The sequence below is a fragment of the Babylonia areolata genome, chromosome 16 (assembly GCF_041734735.1).
Source record: "Babylonia areolata isolate BAREFJ2019XMU chromosome 16, ASM4173473v1, whole genome shotgun sequence".
Taxonomy (NCBI): domain Eukaryota; kingdom Metazoa; phylum Mollusca; class Gastropoda; order Neogastropoda; family Buccinidae; genus Babylonia; species Babylonia areolata.
The window spans coordinates 9,449,929-9,467,124 of NC_134891.1; the positions used below are offsets into that span (position 1 = coordinate 9,449,929).

Genomic DNA, 17,196 nt, shown 5'->3' on the forward strand with positions numbered 1-17,196 from the left:
GACATCAGGCGATTCCTGCAGGTATGACATGCGCTAACTGGACAGACACTGTATGGCTAACTACCAAGACATCAGGGGATTCCTGCAGGTATGACAAGCGCTAATTGGACAGACACTGTATGGCTGGCTATCAAGACATCAGGGGATTCCTGCAGGTACGACAAGCGCTAACTGGACAGAAACTGGATGGATGGCTATCAAGATATCAGGAGATTCCTGCAGGTATGACATGTGCTAACTGGACAGACACTGTATGGCTAACTACCAAGACATCAGGGGATTCCTGCAGGTAGGACAAGCGTTAACTGGACAGAAACTGTATGGCTGGCTATCAAGACATCAGGCGATTCCTGCAGGTATGACAAGCGCTAACTGGACAGAAACTGGATGGATGGCTATCAAGACATCAGGCGATTCCTGCAGGTACGACAGGCGCTAACTGGACAGAAACTGGATGACTGGCTACCAAGACATCAGGCGATTCCTGCAGGTATGACATGCGCTAACTGGACAGACACTGTATGGCTGGCTATCAAGACATCAGGAGATTCCTGCAGGTACAACAAGCGCTAACTGGACAGACACTGGATGGATGGCTACCAAGACATCAGGAGATTCCTGCAGGTACGCCAAGCGCTAACCGGACAGAAACTGGATGGCTGGCTTACCAAGACATGAGGAGATTCCTGCAGGTATGACAAGCGCTAACTGGACAGACACTGTATGGCTGGCTACCAAGACATCAGGAGATTCCTGCAGGTACAACAAGCGCTAACTGGACAGAAACTGGATGGCTGGCTTACCAAGACATCAGGAGATTCCTGCAGGTATGCCAAGCGCTAACTGGACAGAAACTGTATGGCTGGCTACCAAGACATGAGGAGATTCCTGCAGGTATGACAAGCGCTAACTGGACAGACACTGTATGGCTGGCTACCAAGACATCAGGAGATTCCTGCAGGTACAACGAGATTCCTGCAGGTACGACAAGTGCTAAGTGGACAGAAACTATATGGCTGGCTACCAAGACATGAGGAGATTCCTGCAGGTACAACGAGATTCCTGCAGGTACAACAAGCGCTAACTGGACAGACACTGTATGGCTACCAAGAAATCAGGAGATTCCTGCAGGTACGCCAAGCGCTAACTGGACAGAAACTGGGTGGCTGGCTACCAAGACATCAGGCGATTCCTGCAGGTACGACAAGCGCTAACTGGACAGAAACTGGGTGGCTGGCTATCAAGACATCAGGAGATTCCTGCAGGTACGACAGGCGCTAACTGGACAGACACTGTATGGCTGGCTATCAAGATATCAGGCGATTCCTGCAGGTATGACAAGTGCTAACTGGACAGACACTAGATGGCTGGCTATCAAGATATCAGGAGATTCCTGCAGGTACGCCAAGCGCTAACTGGACAGACACTGTATGGCTGGATACCAAGACATCAGGCGATTCCTGCAGGTACGACAAGCGCTAACTGGACAGAAACTGGATGGATGGCTACCAAGACATCAGGAGATTCCTGCAGGTATGACAAGCGCTAACTGGACAGACACTGTATGGCTGGCTACCAAGACATCAGGAGATTCCTGCAGGTATGACAAGCGCTAACTGGACAGACACTGTATGGCTACCAAGACATCAGGGGATTCCTGCAGGTACGACAAGCGCTAACTGGACAGACACTGGGTGGATGGCTATCAAGACATCAGGAGATTCCCGCAGGTACAACAAGCTCTAACTGGACAGACACTGTGTGGCTGGCTATCAAGACATCAGGAGATTCCTGCAGGTAGGACAAGTGCTAACTGGACAGACACTGTATGGCTGGCTATCAAGACATCAGGTGATTCCTGCAGGTACGACAAGCGCTAACTGGACAGAAACTGGGTGGCTGGCTACCAAGACATCAGGAGATTCCTGCAGGTACGCCAAGCGCTAACTGGACAGAAACTGGATGGATGGCTTACCAAGACATGAGGAGATTCCTGCAGGTATGACAAGCACTAACTGGACAGAAACTGGGTGGCTGGCTATCAAGACATCAGGAGATTCCTGCAGGTATGACAAGCGCTAACTGGACAGACACTGGGTGGCTGGCTATCAAGACATCAGGAGATTCCTGCAGGTATGACAAGCGCTAACTGGACAGACACTGTATGGCTGGCTATCAAGACATCAGGAGATTCCTGCAGGTATGACAAGCGCTAACTGGACAGACACTGGGTGGATGGCTACCAAGACATCAGGAGATTCCTGCAGGTACGACAAGCGCTAACTGGACAGACACTGTATGGCTGGCTATCAAGACATCAGGAGATTCCTGCAGGTACGACAGGCGCTAACTGGACAGACACTGGGTGGATGGCTATCAAGATATCAGGAGATTCCTGCAGGTACGACAAGCGCTAACTGGACAGACACTGGATGGCTAACTACCAAGACATCAGGGGATTCCTGCAGGTATGACAAGCGCTAACTGGACAGACATTGGACGGCTACCAAGACATCAGGAGATTCCTGCAGGTACGACAAGCGCTAACTGGACAGACACTCAACGGCTACCAAGACATCAGAAAATACTGCAGGTCTAAAAAAAAAAAAAGAGGATTTTTTCAATGCTTAGTAGCTGTATGATCAAAGGTTCCTCCACTGCAATGGAAACACAAACAGCGTAGTCTTTATGTGAAGGACTATCACTCTCAAACTAGGAGGCAAGACTGCACTGGCTCCTAGTGCTGCAGCCTTGGGGGGCTAGTTGGCCTTTGGGGAGGGACCATCCCAACACTGTCATTACCCTTCTTCTTCTTCTTCTGCGTTCACTCGTATGCACACGAGTGGGCTTTTACGTGTGTGACCGTTTTTACCCCGCCATGTAGGCAGCCATACTCCGTTTTCGGGGGTGTGCATGCTGGGTATGTTCTTGTTTCCATAACCCACCGAACGCTGACAAAGATTACAGGATCTTTAACGTGCGTATTTGATCTTCTGCTTGCATATACACACGAAGGGGGTTCAGGCACTGGCAGGTCTGTACATATGTTGACCTGGGAGATCGTAAAAATCTCCACCCTTTACCCACCAGGCGACGTCACCGTGATTTGAACCAGCGACTCTCAGATTGACAGTCCAACGCTTTAACCACTCGGCTATTGCGTCCGTCTGTCATTACCCTAAAACCCTCTTGGCCAGGAGAGCGAGCATGTAACTTGGGGGCAAGACTCTCTCCACTAGAATCAAATTCTGGCTGAGATAGTTTGGATAGCAGCTGCCTCCAGTGACCATCATCCATATATACGTCCCATCTACTAGAAATATAAGTACGTGAAAACAAATTTCAGTTAACAATGCACAGAAAAAAAAGAAAACTTCACATGATGACACGATTTCTCTATTCCTGTCTGCTGCGATCAAGAAAAAAACAGGAAAATGAAAACGGAATAAGCACACCGGATAAGAAAGTTAGTGAAAACATTTGAACAAATCATAGTAGAGATGACTCATGATTAAAAACAAATATACCTAAGACGTCTAACAACAACTCCCCCCCCCCCCCCCCCGACCCCCCACCGATCCCCCCAACCCCAAGACATCTATCAGCCTCATAATACAAATGACGCAACAACGAAACGACGTCCCTGATTTTCATAGATAAACTGACCACATGACCTGTGGCAGAATGTCTTTGGTGTTGTAACGTACCATCCATTGTGCTGCCTGGTATCACATTACCTCTGGAATATTTGTATTTTGTATTTCTTTTTATCACAACAGATTTCTCTGTGTGAAATTCGGGCTGCTCTCCCCCAGGGAGAGCGCGTCACTACACTACAGCGCCACCCATGTTTTTGTATTTTTTCCTGCGTGCAGTTTTATTTGTTTCTCCTATCGAAGTGGATTTTTCTACAGAATTTTGCCAGAAACAACCATTTTGTTGCCATGGGTTCTTTTACGTGTGCTAAGTGCACGCTGCACACGGGACCTCGGTTTATCGTCTCATCCAAATGACTAGCATCCAGACCACCACCCAAGGTCTAGTGGAGGGGGAGAAAATATCGGCGGCTGAGCCGTGATTCAAACCAGCACGCTGAGATTCTCTCGCTTCTTCGGCAGACGTGTTACCTCTAGGCCATCACTCCACTATGAGCAACTCGACCAGCCATCTTTTACTTCACAGTGGAAAGCTGATGGTGCTTTTTCTTTAGTTTTGTCTGGGTTTTTTATATTTTTTTTATTGTTGTTTTTACTAGCAGAAGTCTCAGAGTACAACAAAGACATCAAACTGGTGTGACAGAATGAACAATCACTTGTTCAGACAAACCATCATTATTCCATATCAACAAAGAAATGAGACACTCACATCCAGATAACAACACAGTCAACAGTCAGGCAACTGAACGTCACAGGAAGAAAAAGGATACAAAACAAAACGAAACAAAACAACTGAGATGAAAGACGGTTACTGAATGCCAATGCCATGCCAGAAAAAAACAAAAACAAAAACACAAACACAAACAAGATCCAAGCATATGACAGAAACGTTCAGGTCAGCTGAAAAAAGATAAAAAAGGGAGAAGAAATTAACAGAACCAGCATGCCCACAACACACCGACAACCATGCCATGCTTGCATTTCAAACCGATCAACAGAAGAATCATTCAGACAGCTGTGACAGTTCCATCTCAGCACTAAGGATTCCACAACATTCACGTAGTTAGAAAACTGTGTGCAGATGCGCAACCGTATTCATGTGTGCGTGCGTGTGTGTGTGAGTTGCAGCGTGTGTATATGTATGCGAATGTGTATGTATTCATGCACACACACATACATGCACATACACATACACACACATCTGTGTATTTTTTGTTGTTGTCAGCAATGTGAATTTTTTTCAACATCAATACAGAGCTAAGAGTTATGGACAAGAAATGTAAATGACCCAGCTATGTGAAATTTTTTATTTTCCTATCATTTTATTTTCAATTCAGCTGTCATTAACTTGGAAAGTGAACCAGGCAGAGGAAAAATGGAACTCCACATGAACACTACACCAGCTGTGACATGGATATGAATGTCTTTGGAGATAATTTCACTTCACACCAGAGTGTCTGAAATATTATGACCTTAGGAAATACTCGGCCCCAAAGTCAATGTCATTTTTTTGGGGGGTAAATTTCCTGACAAAAAAAGGTGTTGACTAAAATCAACATGTTAGTCCCATTTTCAGGTGATATGACAATTAATTAACAATGTAATGACTTCTGCTTTTGCTAACAAAGTCCCATTTTCAGGTGATATGACAATTAATTAACAATGTAATGACTTCTGCTTTTGCTAACAAAGTCTAGGTGCTGTTTTCCATTTGTCTGTCTTCATAAACAGTTTGAAAAGTGTGTGTGTGTGTGTGTGTGTGTGTGTGTGTGTGTGTGTGTGTGTGTGTGTGCGCGCGCATGCTTAAATGTGTGTATTTAAATGTGTGTGTGTGTGTGTGTGTGTGTGTGTTGTGTGTTGTGTGTGTGTGTGTGCGCGCGTATGCGTGTGTGCTTAAATGTGTGTATTAAATGTGTGTGTTTAAATGTGTGTGTGTGTGTGTGTGTGTGTGTGTGTGTGTGATTGTGATCATGTGTGTGTGTGTGTATGTGTAATACGCGCTGTGTGTGTGCATGCCTGTGTGGACGCGCGTGGAAACCAAACAGTGCCGTTCTACGTCCAAATCAGGATGCTACACAAATCATGCTTTGAACATACAAAATAACAACCGCACTTGACGAAATGTGTTCGTCTGCCATGAATTAAGCCGGTTTTTAGTTGCACTCACAAAACACAGTGACACAGTGTGACACGAACAGAAGAAAGAAAAGAAGAGAGAGAGAGAGGGGAGGGAGGAAGGACAAAACTCATGCAGCAAGATGCACCACAAGACGTTCTTCCTACCTTGACAAAACTAAAAACTCCAGCATTTCCACACAATGCCATCATGTGTGAACATGGAAAAAAAAAAAAGACACACAACTGCACTAACACAAACACAACATTCAGAGCTAGATAAAATAAATAAATAAATAAATAAAAAGCTACTGGATGCATGGCAAAAAAAAAAAAAGACGGAGCAAAAAAAAAAAAAAAAAAAAAAAAAAAAAAAAAAAAATTGTCATACATTTAGTCTTGGGGCTGGAGCGATTGCTATTTCGCAGGCTGAGAAAATTGGGGCGAGCTGAAAATGGGAACAACATGAGTTTTCGGTTATTAAAGAAAACCGCAGGGGTTACAAAAGGAAAACAAAACAAAACAAAACAAAACAAACGAGCAATCAAAGAAAAGAAAAAAAAAATGTTTAGTGATCATGCTTGATTCGGTCTCTGTGCAAAACTATTGAAAAATTTGGGGTGGGTCCATCAACTTTGTGCTGAATTCATGTCTCTAATAAGTGTTAATTAATTAAAACAAAAGTAAAGCAACCATTCTAAAGAAACAAACAAAATTTTTTAGACAATTCCATAATTAAGATTTGGTCCTCAGCTTACAGCTAAAACTGTACTTTCTTTTGTCCCAATTTAACCAAAAGATGTTGGATGAATTATAACACTGCTCAGCTACAGACAAGAATAAATGAGAATGACTACAAACTCATGCACTGAGTACAGTTGTTTTTTCCCCCCAAATAAATAATAACTCTTCTCTGTCAACAACCTCTGTTTTTGTTAACATTAAAAGACACCCCACCACCACCCCTTATTTTTTGTCTTCCTCTGAAACCAAACTGCGTGTGTTTCTTTCATGTACAGGGTCACTCGAGCTACTGATTTTCCTGTAAGCTTTCACTTCTTTTCTTTTTTTTCCCCCACCCTCCTTCTCTTTTTGACCTTTTGATTTTGAGCAATGAATAACAGGATATTTGTCTGTTAGTTTTGTGTCACAGAGAGAGAGAGAGAGAGAGAGAGAGAGAGAGAGAACACATGAATGAACAAACGTAAATGTTCTAATGAGAGAGAGAGAGAGAGAGAGAGAGAGAGAACAAACGAACGAACAAACGTAAATGTTCTAATGAGAGAGAGAGAGAGAGAGAGAGAACAAACGAATGAACAAACGTAAATGTTCTAATCAACCTTGACCATGGACCACAATTCAAAATCAGACGACTGGTGGTGGGCATGGGGAAAGGGTTATAATCATAACACTTGAACAGGTCGCACAACATCATGATGTTCATGGACTTTGACATTAATTCCACTTCAACTAGGTCTGAGTATATGATGATTTCTCCTTTTGATCGCATGGAGAATGAATTTTGGTACTTGGCAATTTCTCTGCTTGTTGTTTGATCGAAGAAGAAGAAGAAGAAGAAGAAGAAGAAGAAGAGAGAAGAAGAGAGAGAGAGAGAGAGAGAGAGAGAGAGAGAGAGAGAGAGAGAGAGAGAGAGAGAGAGAGAGAGAGAGAGAGAGAGGAAAAGACACACAGAGACACACAGACATAATAACACAGAGACAGAAACAGAGAGAAGGGAGGCAGAGGGGGGGTGGTGGGGGGAGGGGGGCGTATGGCTATGTTTCCATTAGTACTTCATTTCGTGTTTGGCTTTTCCATGTATTTTCCAAGTCTGAGCCATAGACACCATCATCTCAAAGGTTCTGTTCTTCAAGTCTTTCTACCGCAGTCTTCCCAATATTTCAGTTTGCTGGACAAACATCCATGGAGAGATTTGAGGGCAAGTTTTTTAAATTTTTAAAATTTTTTTTAATCAATTTTTTTTTTTTAATGCTGCAAAACTACTTCAGCAAAACGTCCCAAATACCATTCTGAACACACACACAAAAAAAGTTCAATATTCTGAGACTGACTACCTGGTCAAAGTAATGAAAAATTAACCAGGAAAAGGCCTTTCAGGCTATACTTTCACATACTGATCACACCCACACACACACACACACACAATGCGCACGCGTGTGCACACACGCACACACACACACACACACACACGCACATACACATGCATGCATGCACACAAACACATACACACGGAGTATCTCCCTTATCGTAAACCATAATCACTCACAATCACTCACAGTCTCCATAACCATAACACCAGAAAATAATAAAACGCTAACACCAAGTTGTAACTCTCATGATGCATGAGGATAAAAAATAAAAATATTAAAAAAAAAAAGTCAAAAAAGCACACACACACACACACACACAAATAAATTGAGGGGGAAAATGTTCATTCCCGTATCCAATGTCAAAACAGGACTGATAACCATTCCAGTAAAAAAAAAAAAGAAAAAAAAGAAAAAAAAAAGAAGGGAAAACATAACTGCATATAACAGGATTTAAAACAACAACAACAACCCAACTTAAAGTAAATATATATACTAATAAAACAATAAACCAGTAAATAAACAAAGGAACGTCCATGATAATTCACACACACACACACACACACACACACACTCAACAAACTCACATTAAAAACCATGACAAAACAAGCATGAATAACAGACCGTATAACCACTCAGCATATTCATTCACTAATCAATTCTGAACTCAGTTCAAAACAAAAACAGAAACAAAACAAGGTGAAAAACAAAACAAAACAAAACAAAAAACCACCACCACCAATACCATTCAACAAGCCATGAAAAGGAACAGAAACGCAATCAGCAAACGGAACCATGTCTATAGCGGTCTTCATCCCTGCAACCCTGTCTCCGTCTTCTCTGTCTGTCTGTCCATCCCTGTAACCAGTTCCCTGTTTCCGTCTTCTCTGTCTGTCTGTCTGTCTGTCCCTGTAACCAGTCCCCTGTCTCCGTCTTCTCTGTCTGTCTGTCCCTGTAACCAGTCCCCTGTCTCCGTCTTCTCTGTCTGTCTGTCCCTGTAACCAGTCCCCTGTCTCCGTCTTCTCTGTCTCTGTCTTCTCTGTCTGTCCCTGTAACCAGTCCCCTGTCTCCGTCTTCTCTGTCTGTCTGTCCCTGTAACCAGTCCCCTGTCTCCGTCTTCTCTGTCTCCGTCTTCTCTGTCTGTCTGTCTGTCCCTGCAACCAGTCCCCTGTCTCCGTCTTCTCTGTCTGTCTGTCTGTCCCTGTAACCAGTCCCCTGTCTCCGTCTCTCTGTCTGTCTGTCTGTCCCTGTAACCAGTCCCCTGTCTCCGTCTTTTCTGTCTCCGTCTTCTCTGTCTGTCTGTCTGTCCCTGCAACCAGTCCCCTGTCTCCGTCTCTCTGTCTGTCCCTGTAACCAGTCCCCTGTCTCCGTCTTCTCTGTCTCCGTCTTCTCTGTCTGTCTGTCCCTGTAACCAGTCCCCTGTCTCCGTCTTCTCTGTCTGTCTGTCTGTCCCTGTAACCAGTCCCCTGTCTCCGTCTTCTCTGTCTGTCCCTGTAACCAGTCCCCTGTCTCCGTCTTCTCTGTCTGTCTGTCCCTGTAACCAGTCCCCTGTCTCCGTCTTCTCTGTCTGTCTGTCCCTGTAACCAGTCCCCTGTCTCCGTCTCTCTGTCTGTCCCTGCAACCAGTCCCCTGTCTCCGTCTCTCTGTCTGTCCCTGTAACCAGTCCCCTGTCTCTGTCTCTCTGTCTGTCCCTGCAACCAGTCCCCTGTCTCCGTCTCTCTGTCTGTCCCTGTAACCAGTCCCCTGTCTCCGTCTCTCTGTCTGTCTGTCTGTCCCTGTAACCAGTCCCCTGTCTCCGTCTTCTCTGTCTCCGTCTTCTCTGTCTGTCTGTCTGTCCGTCCCTGCAACCAGTCCCCCTGTTTCCGTCTTCTCTGTCTCTCTGTCTGTCTTTCTCTCTCTCTCTCTCACACAAGATGAACTGCCGGCTGAAAGCCTCACAGTGGACGGTGACGATGGTGACGACGACGATGACAACGATAGCAAAAATAAAGCGGGACTGCACACAGCAAGACCCAACCGCGAACATTCCCCACGAACCATAACCCTCTACACCGCCAACGGCATTACCTCCCTTCACTTCTCCTTTCCATTCTGGTCTTTTTTGATCCATTTTTTTTTTTTTCTGTGGAAACCGATTGGTGAGGAATGCCAGTGACACGAAACTAGATGGGAAGTGCTGAAGAAGAAAACGCTAATAAAAAGATAATGATAACAATAAAAAAAACCCGCTAACACTCAAAAAGAAAATACTGGTGATCGAATGACGACAACTGACAAAGACCACAGTCAAAACTGAACAAAATAAAAAGATTAAAAAAAAAAAAAGACAAAAAAAAAAAAGAAGACAATACGACTCTTTGCATTTCTCTCAAGTCTAAACGAAATCACAAGCTATTGGTGCACACACTGGTCATGCTAAGCAAACAAGACGAAACTAGAAAAAAAAACCCTACAAAAAACACCCCCCCCCCAAAAAAAAAAACAACCCTAACTTTTTCTTTTAAATCACAAACAACAAGCACCACCGAAGACGTCAAAAAACCCCCACAAAAATCCTGAATTCCAAAACAAACGCCATCTTGAACTTTTCTCCAACACAGGGTCATCACAGAAAAAGAAGAACCCTCCCTCTACCCCCCAAAAAAAACACACACACAAAAAAAAAACGACGACCAAAAACTTGCACGATGCCACCACGCCTGGCACCCCACCCACCTAGAGAGAAGCGGAGGGTCTTGCTGTGTGGCGGACACGCCCCTTTTGCTATCGTCGCCACTGTCTGACCCACATCAGACATCGAGCGCAGGCGAAACAACTCACCGGCGAATTGGCGCGACTTGAGCGGGAGCTGGTCCGCCGCCGACAGGTCGTGCACGCTGTCCGACCGCAGCTGCAATTCAATTCAAAATATTTTTTCACTGTCTGCTTCAAGCAGAACAGAAGGTTCTCTTACGGCCGGCTGGCTCTCTTAAAAAAATGCCCGTCAGCAAATATCAAAGAGAGAAGCGAATAACTGACACACCCTTCACTGATTACCATGCACACATCAGTTATCATGTAAAAAGAAAAACATGTGGCTAAGATAATATTACGTTATGATTTAGAGTGAAACAATTGTGTGTTGTGTGTGTGTGTGTGTGTGTGTGTGTGTGTGCGCGTGTGTGCGTGCGTGCAAGGAAGGTCACATGTGTGTTTGTTTTGTTTATTTCCTGTGTGCGCGCTGCTGGGTTTGTTCATTGTATATATGTGTGTGTGTGTGTGTGTGTGTGTGTGTGTGTGTGTGTGTGTGTGTGTGTGTGTTCAGTTTGTTGTTGTCTTCTCTTCCTCCTCCTCCTCAAACACACAGCAGGGATTGCATGTACATCAATATTTCATTTTATCATCTCTCTCTCTCTCTCTATATATATATATATATATATATATCGGGTGTCCCCCCAAAAAAGCGAACCGCTTTTTGACAAGTATTTTCTCAGTGATAGAGAAACTGAATTCACTGAAAATTTTCACACAGTAACCTTAGGGTATCATCAACAAATCATCAACACACACAAGCAAACACACACACACACACACACACACACACACACAAAGACACACACACAACACCCTCCCTCTGCCTCCGCCACCAGGACCTAAGCCATGCCAGTTCAAGATTCACACAGCTTGAGTGGTCAAGCTGTAACGATGTGGCGCATGCTAGGCAGTAGCTGTGTTTCCACAACTCAAACTCGGCAAATACCAACATGTGCTTCAGTATCTTTCAAACAAGCATTACTGTCTTGCCACAACTCAAACTCGGCAAATACCAACATGCACTTCAGTATTCAGTATCTTTCAAACAAGCATTACCATGTTGCCACAACTCAAACTCGGCAAATACCAACATGCACTTCAGTATTTTTCAAACAAACATTACTGTCTTTCCACAACTCAAACTCGGCAAATACCAACATGCACTTCAGTATTCAGTATCATTCAAACAAACATTACTGTGTTTCCACAACTCAAACTCAGCAAATACCAACATGCACTGTAGTATCTTTCAAACAACAAACAAACAAACAAACAACAACAAAAAAAAAACACTCCAAAAAACAACAATCCTGCTTGGTCTTCTGTATGCATGTACATACACACGTTGGTGAGGGTGGGAGTGGGAGGGTGGGGGTGGGGGGGTGTGGGGGGTGAAGACAGGGGTGGGGAGGGGGGGGGAGGTGGGGAGGAAAGGGAAGTGGAGTTGGGTGGGTGGGTCAATGCACTAACAGGTCTGTGCATATGCTGACCACTAGCAGTCAGAAACATGTCCAACACACCCATCCACACACACACACACACACACACACACATCCACACACACACACACATCACACACACACACACACACACATCCACACACACACACACACACACACATCCACACACACACACACACACATCCACACACACACACACACACACACACACACACACACACACACACACACACACACACACACACACATCCACACACACACACACACACACACACATCCACACACACACACACACACACACATCCACACACACACACACACACACATCCACACACACACACACACACACATCCACACACACACACACACACACACACACACACACACACACACACACACACATCCACACACACACACACACACACACATCCACACACACACACACACACATCCACACACACACACACACCCACACACATCCACACACACACACACATCCACACACACACACACACATCCACACACACACACACATCCACACACACACACACACACACACACACACACACACACACACACACACATCCACACACACACACACACACACATCCACACACACATCCACACACACACACACACACACATCCACACACACATCCACACACACACACACACACACACACACACACATCCACACACACACACACACACACACACACACACACACACACACACACACACACACACACACACCACACACACACACACACACACACACATCCACACACACACACACACACACACACTGGAGGGGAAACAAACCCTATGAAGGTGACACCTTACTGGTAGAAGAAAAACAACAACTTCAAGTTCATCTTTAATCAAAGGCATTGGGGAAAAAAAAAAAAAAATAGGAGCTTGAAGCGAATGATGAAATGTGATTAATAACAATAATAATAATAATGAAAAAAAAAAAGGCTTGGTTTCAATAGTGTGGGACATAACAGAGGACAGAGCACAGGGTGTATATATATATGGTGTATATATATATATACATATGATTAAAAAAACAAATTTACAAATGAGAAAAAAAAAAAAAAAAATCACGTTTGTCTTCAACAGCATACATGACAACAGGTTGAGCATACAGAGAGTACATGGTTTTGAAAATAGGGATCGAAAAAAGAAAAGAAAAACAAAATCATGTTTGTCTTCAAGAGTATGAGAAAGGAGAGAGAGAGCGCAGGGAGGGGGGAGGGGGGGGGGTTGCGAGGGATGGTGAAAGAATGGTTTGCGGAGGTACGTGGGGGGTAGGGGTGGTTAAAAAAAGAGAGTGGGGGAGTGGGGCAGTGGGGGGTGTGGGGGGGGCGGGTTGGGGGGGGGGGGGCGGAGGGGTATGGTGGGGTACAGGAGGAAGACACTTGCGAGTCCATGTGAGAGAAAGAGAAAGAACTTAATCATTATATTTGATGTCGAGTGCTTTGATATGCAATATTCTCTTATAAGCTTTGAATGTGGCTATACTATTTTTGTTTGTAAATTTATGGTAAAAAAACCCAAAAAACCCCAACAAAACCACACACAAAAAAACCCCCAAACAAACCGCTATCATACTGTCTCACACTCTCTTGACTCTCCCACACAAGCCAATTTTCCATGCTCTTTTTTTTTTTTTTTTTATCCCTTCTTTCTTTTTCTTATGAGGATATATAAAAGCGATATGACTGATTGATAAATAGATTAAAAAATTCATCAAAAAAAAAAAAAAAAATGTTTGTCTTCTTGAAAGGGTTGGCAGAGAAGAGAGTACAGACACAACACAGAGCAGTACACCTGATATATATATATATAAAATAAGATAAAAAAAAAACCCAAACAACAAAAATGTTTGTCTTCAGTATCAGTATCAGTAGCTCAAGGAGGCGTCACTGCGTTCGGACAAATCCATATACGCTACACCACATCTGCCAAGCAGATGCCTGACCAGCAGCGTAACCCAACGCGCTTAGTCAGGCCTTGAGAGAGAGAGAGAGAGAGAAAAAAAAGAGAAAGAAAAAAAAAGAAGATAAATACATAAAAAATATACTACTAACTAATAACAATAATATTTATAAGGCGCAAAATCTTGATGAAGTCAACTCTATGCGCACACAAAAAAAAAAAGAAAAAAAAAAGAGAAGAGACAACAGTGATGATAAATAAGCAAATAAATGGTTTGTCATCAATGGCACGACAGATACACGGTGACAACGATGACGACAGAGCGACATCATACCTCGTTCAGCAGAAAACCTGGGGGAGAGGGGATCTGTGTTGGCGGCAAACAGACAGAGAAACAGAGAAAAGGTGGAAAAAAAAAAAGAAAAAAAAAAGAAAAGAAAAAAAACTTGTTAGTCGTCCACTGCAAACACACACACACACACACACACATACACACACACACACCACCCTCCTTACTTACTTCCCTCCTCCTCCTCCTTCCACAGTTTGACAACATACAGATCATTTTGAACCCCAAGAAAGGTACACACACACACACACACACACACACATAAGAAAAGAATGTGACAAAAATACCCCCGCCACACACCCCCGAAAAAAAAAAAAGAAAGAAGAAAATCCAAAACATTTTGATCAGAAAAGAGAGTGAAAAAAAAAAAAAAATTGCATGCACAAAAGAAAAAAAAGAATGTAAGAGAGGGGAATTAAAAACAAAAAGACAAAGAAAAAAACCCAAACAATCCCAAACATTTTTATCAGAAAATATGGAAGAAATCAATGCACACACATTAAAAAAAAAAAGAAGAAAAAAAAAATGTAAGAAAGAATCAAAAAAACAAAAAACAAAAACAGTTTGATTAAAAAGTTAAAAAACACAGTTTGATTAAAAAGTTAAAAAACAACAACATCATCTCCTACTGGTGATAAGCGTTTCAGTATGCACGTTTGTTTGATTAAGAGGAGCGTAAATTTTTCTTCTGGCAAAACAAACAAAAAAACAAAAAAAACAAACAAAAAACAGTGGAGAATCCAGTATGCAGACAAAATTAAGCCAGAGAAGTCAAACTGTTAAAACTTGCTGAGCCATGCTAGCTTGTTCACAGGTATGTTTGCATACGCATGCATGCACACACACAGACACAACACACACACATGCACACACATTATCTCACTCACTCACACACACATGCGCACACATTCTCTCACTCACACACACACACACACACATGCATACATTCTCTCACATACACAAACACACACACACACACACATGACCACACATCTCTCACTCACACACACACATGCACACATTCTCTCACTCACACACACACACACACAGGTCTACACATTCTCTCACTCACTCACAGACACACACACACACACATGCGCACACATTCTCTCACTCACACTCACACACACACCCACTTGCCCACATATTCTCTCACTCACAGACACACACACACACACATGCGCACACATTCTCTCACTCACACAGACAGACACAATGTGCACACATTCTCTCACTCACACACAGACACAGACACACATGTACACACATTCTCTCACACACACAGACACACGTACACACATTCTCTCACTCACACGCACACACCCCCCCTACACTCCCATCCCACCTCCATTCAGTACAACCCCTTCCTTGCCCCCCCCCCCCCCCCCCACGCCCCACACTCACCCTTTCTCCTACAGAGACTGACTCCCCATTATCTTTACCACAGTCCCAACTGCCTCCCCCCCCCAACCCTCCCTACACACACCTACCCACTTTATTTTTCAACCTAATATCAAACTTGGTGAAAAGATACAAAAACTGGTGAACAACAACAACATATCAGACACACACACACACACACACACACATACACACACACACTTTCAGAAACTTATTGCTCATGTATGTTCCTGTGTTAACAACTACCGGTATACAGATACATTCTCACAAACCTTCATAACCACACTTGTACACACACACACACATGCACACACACACACACAATCCTACATCCTCTTCCGTAAATGTGAAGAGTTTCTATATACTCTCGAGGAAACCCCCTGTCTCTAATAACACCCTGTTAAAAATAGAACTGAAGACAGAGCAAATCAACCCACACCCGGCTGAAAAAAAAAAAAAAAAATCTCCCACAAGTTCACACACTGTCTAAAGGTCATACCTGAACCCTCTCACTTCAAGCCTGTGAGCAACAACATTTTTCTTTTAACAAAACAAAAACTGAAAGAAAAGAGAGAAGAAAAAAACACCACAACAAAGCAAAACACACAAATACAAAAAAAAAAAAAGAGAGAAAAAAAAAGAAAAGAAACAAAATGAAAAAAAAAAAAGAAAAAAAAAAGAGAGGGCAGATAATCTCCCAACATAATCATAGATCCCCTCCTCTTGCTAATACCCTCATCGCACACACACACACGCACACGCACACACACACACACACACACACACACTCTCACACACACACACTACACACCACGCACACTCACACACACACACACTACACACACACACACCACGCACACATTCACACAGACTGCTACACACACTACATGCGCACAGACATACACCATGCACACATTCACATGCACACTCACACCACATGCGCATACACACACACACACACCACATGCACACATACACACACACACACCACCCACACATTCACACAGGTTCACACCCCCCCCCCCCCCCGGCCACACACACACACCCCTTCCACATGCATATACATATAACACATGCATGTACAGTATGTTCCGTGTCACCATGAAAAACAACATAAACATGGACCCCAACATTCTGAAAAAAAAAAGTTTGAATCCTTTTTAGCTCAAAAGAATCGGTGCACCTCCAAAACGCACCATTTAGTTCTCCGGCATCGATTCCATCAGGGGGAACATGCACAGACCAGACTTCATATTCCCATGGTCTTCCATGACCCCGCGGGCATCTTTTGCATGCAGCTGTGCTCACTGGCATTTCTGAACGTAATACAGGGAGACGGGCTTTCCACCCCCCCCCCCCCGCCCCACCCCCTC

The 17,196-nt window shown here is 43.7% G+C and overlaps 1 protein-coding gene across 1 annotated transcript in view; it reads right to left on the minus strand.

Annotated features, from left to right (window-relative positions):
• LOC143290749 (kinesin-like protein KIF13A) overlaps positions 1–17,196 on the minus strand; it is a 434,350-nt gene that overhangs the window by 8,612 nt on the left and 408,542 nt on the right. Inside the window, exons 33-34 of the mRNA XM_076600262.1 lie at positions 14,408–14,440; positions 10,700–10,769 (exon numbers count right to left, since the gene is read on the minus strand). Of these exons, the coding sequence (XP_076456377.1) occupies positions 10,700–10,769; positions 14,408–14,440 (103 nt within the window). The remainder of the gene's footprint in view (positions 1–10,699; positions 10,770–14,407; positions 14,441–17,196) is intronic.